This window comes from Atta cephalotes (assembly GCF_000143395.1).
Source record: "Atta cephalotes unplaced genomic scaffold scaffold00030, whole genome shotgun sequence".
Classification (NCBI taxonomy): Eukaryota; Metazoa; Arthropoda; class Insecta; order Hymenoptera; family Formicidae; genus Atta; species Atta cephalotes.
Genome location: NW_012130094.1, coordinates 116,770 through 120,972, shown reverse-complemented (window position 1 = coordinate 120,972; position 4,203 = coordinate 116,770). Strand labels below are relative to the sequence as shown.

Sequence of the window (4,203 nt, the reverse complement as noted above, 5' to 3'; positions counted from 1 at the left end):
AAATGATTGACCATACTGTCATCAATGTGTGAACGCTACTTTGTTAGGAAATTAATTTATAATTCCATTAATTATTTCCATAAACTATCTTGAAACAATCTTTTAAAAATCAAGCTAAATATACAAAGCAAATGTGAAAATAGTTCATAACTATAACGATTTAGATTTTCTTAAATGTGGATTTAAAATAGTTTGAAAATAAAACAAATATACATTTAAAAAGTAAGAAAAAATTGTTTGACAATTTGAATCATTTTATTAAATTTTTTTTAAAATAAATTATGGAAAAAAATAGAAAAAATTATTTAAATGTAAAATAAAGAAAAACAATTCTAAATTAATCTAAAATTACTTCTTTCAGTAAAGTACTAAGATACAGCAAGTGAGTAAAAAGAAAACTGGTACAATCGAATGAATTCCAACAATTGATTGTTCGTATATCTATATAAATGCGCCTGCAATTCTTTTTTGAGACGCAAAACGAAAGTTTAAAAATATAACGCGTCAGCAGACGCAGCTTTATAGCGCGTTGTAATGAATCTATTTTTAAAAATGAACGTGGAAAGCGAGGATATTTACAACTACGACGCTGTTAGAAAGGGTTGGTTTTGTAAAAAAAGTATGAAAGTACTACCGCGTGTTTTATTGAGATAACAGTCGTATATTATTCCTTTAACTTTTACATTTCCATAATGTTTCCTTTTTTTAATATGATTCAGTCTTTAAGTAATAACTACCGAAGAATAAATCGCTAGAACATTGTGGTGTACAGATTTAGAGCATTACTGAGCATTATTTAAGATAATTTTGTATTATAATAAATGATATGATATTACGCATTACTAAGGCATTACCAGGGCATTAATGGATATAAAAATTAGGCATTGCTAAATATTAATATACATTGGTGTGTACACTTGTTGTCAGCAGTTCGGTGCGTTTGTGAAATTAGTACCCCAACATTCCATAATTCTGATTAGAGTTCCCGTTTTCCTTTTGACGAGACAAAAAGTTCTGTATAATTTATAACAAGAGTTCCGCTCAATAATTATTTTTTAATAATTTTTTTAAAATAAAATGCTTTCGAAAATCGAGATCGAATAGTATGAGTATTAAGCGGCTTAATAACTTCATTTTGTGAATCTAGAATTCTTGATGCATAAAAAAAAGTTTCAAAAAATAAAAAAAATTAAAAATTCCGTTAAGTTAAAATAAAAAAAATAAAAAAGTAAAATAAATAAAAGAAATTTAAAAAAATCATCTCTATAATATATATAAAATCTATTAAAATCAATAAATTTTAGAAATCGCACGAGTCAAATTATTTTTATTTCTGCATCTGACAATATATTGGATAATAAAATTTTAACAAAAAAAAATGTTACGTCATATAATTTTTTTATATTACTAATTCATGTATTTTAAAAACAATACTCTAATATTTTCAAATATTATATTTTCAATAGAAAAAATTAGTTTGATAAAAAAATTCAATTTATTTATTCTTGTTTTTTATTATGAAAATTTTAATTGCATAGAGTAATACTTGCTTTTTTTTGTTTTATATTAAGAAAAGTGGTCTGGTTGATTGGATCAACTAGTAATTCTAGTGAAAAATAAACGAATTAAAATTTTCTGATTAAATCTAGAATTCTAGAATTAGTTAAAATAACTAGAATTCTGATTGATATAATTGTTCTGATAAAAATAAAAATTTTAGTAGATTTTACCAGAAATATTGTATCAAGTAGAAATCTGATTATTTGAACTAGAATTCTAATAAATTTAATCAGAAAATTCTAACTCGTCCATTTTCAACTAGAAAATCTTTTTCCGTGTAGTAATTATATATTCTTCATATACTTACATATCTCCAAACTATTCTCTGAAATGACTTCCAAAATCCGGAAAGAAATATGCCATTCATAAAATCATAGAGTCGTTACACTTTCAGATTACTAACGAGTGTTCAAAGCTCGTTCTCGTTCTCATTCTCGTTCTCTCTCTCTTCCCCCCCTCCCTCCTTCTTTCTCTCTTTCTCTTCTCTTTCTTTCTCTCAATTGTACTATATATTGTACTCGAATTTAACACAGTGACCTTGAATGATCAATATCGAGAAGAGCTGAGAGTATCTTTGAAAATGGCTGACATTATTAACCTAGTAATGTTTAAGCTTATTTTAAACAATATGTAAATCATAATAAAATTCAGAAATTGGATATATTATACAATTAAATAGTTTAAATAATAATCTGTAATACAAATACACATAATTTAATAGCAATAAGTTAATAATTGTGTTCAGTTTCCTTTGCATCATATTAATTTTAATCATGTTTTAGTTGAAATCAAAAGTTTCTTTAAAATGTAACCTATTTACTCTTTTCTTTAAAATACTTGAAGTATTGAATAAACGTCATTTCAAGATTAAATAATCGCTGTTTTAGTATTGTTACTAAGCTGCGATCCTGCGATCAGGCTATCCGAAGAAGAATCGATCGGAACAGTAAAGGTTAAGAGAAATCGGGATGCATATGAAATACGATGCTTTTTTAGACGCTATCCGCGGAATGAATCTGATTCGGGTCAGAATAGCCCACTGCCACCGCCACGAGGATAATCGATCCTCCGCGCTCCGCCTGGCAACCGCGTCAATACGCAATTACTTGGTCGACCATCAGCCCCGATTATTTATACATCGGATCGGTCGGTATTGTTGTCCGTCTGTTATCGAGATAAATCACGAGGAAGATTCAAAAGACAAAGTTTGTTATTTCTTATCTTAAAAATCGAAAAAACAAAACTTAGTCAATATATAAAAAAGGATTTATCCATTTAAAGTTACCTCTAAACATTAAGAAAACAATTTTTTATACTCCATTTTAATTATTCCAAAATCTTGAATTTTTATGTATCTATTTTTAATAAGCTATTAAAAAACAAATTATGTTCCAGAATTGTGAGTTTATTGATGTATATAGACCTCGTGACAAAAATGTGTGCGATATAAATTGTGAAATCAACTATACAATTTAATGTTTAATATAATTTTGAATTTAAATGCACGATTTTCTCTTTCTTTTTTTTTTATTAATTGATTATAATATTGTAAATGAATAGAGAAAAATAAATGAAAATATTAGAATTTTAATTATTTTGACAAGTTTATAAAATTAAAATAAAAGAAATGTAATAATTGAATAGAAAATTCTTGCTCTCTAAAATCTTTGGAATGGAATTCCAAAGAGTAACAATTGAGCAAGTGCTGAAAAAGAATAATGCGATTGTCAATTTCTAAGAGTGAGATTTCACTCTTTAGTGTTAGATTCCACTTTAAAGATTTTAGAGAGTAGACGACGGTATGTTTTGGAAAAAACATGAAAATGTAAAAAAAGATTAAAAATGTGTGTATAGGAAAAGCGTGACATTTTCGTAGATAATGAATATATGACAAGAGTACAAAAGGGATAAATTGGTGCTCAATCAAATGTCTTAGGTATTTTCATTTATAAAACATGTGTTCTATCATGCGTATTTTAGCATGACACATCGGAACAAATGGGGTGACATAGAGTGATTGTCATTCATAAATGCGATTTCGATAATTGCGACGTTAAACGACAGCAATCATTTCCATAATAATAATTCTATAAAAAAATATTTAAATATCTTTTTCCGATATATTTTAAGAATATTAAATACAATAAGTATTTTATAACAAATTACTGAATGCTTTAAATAAATGCAAAATCAAATGATAATTCGATATCAAGCAAAAATCGGGTCGATTAATATACTAGGCTAGAAGCTCGTTGAAATACGCATCTTTCTCTTTCTCTCTCACGAATAGTTTAATATCGTAGAAGCACATTGACCTAGATCTCGAACACGTGAATCGGTAACGTGATCGACCCTCTTTATAACGCAAACATTCTCAGGGGAATTTACAGTCCTTCAAAAATCGATCGCAGGTATAATAAAAAAATATACATGTTTATACATATAACGCAAGTGTATGTAAGTATTTCCTATTCTGGAAATGTTATTTTTTAATAGACGGTTTTCCAATCTGGTAAAAGTAAAACTGTCATTTAATACTATCAATATATCTACAATAATCTTAGTAATCTTAGTAATCTTTAATAATAAATTAATAGTAAAATATATATACATATATATATATATATATATATATATATATAT

The 4,203-nt window shown here is 26.6% G+C and overlaps 1 protein-coding gene across 1 annotated transcript in view; it reads left to right on the top strand.

The window, feature by feature from the left end:
* Window positions 1-552: 552 nt before the first annotated feature.
* LOC105620902 (paired box pox-meso protein) overlaps window positions 553-4,203 on the top strand; it is a 10,707-nt gene continuing 7,056 nt past the window's right edge. Inside the window, exon 1 of the mRNA XM_012202381.1 lies at window positions 553-601. Coding sequence (XP_012057771.1) covers window positions 553-601 — 49 coding nt within the window. The remainder of the gene's footprint in view (window positions 602-4,203) is intronic.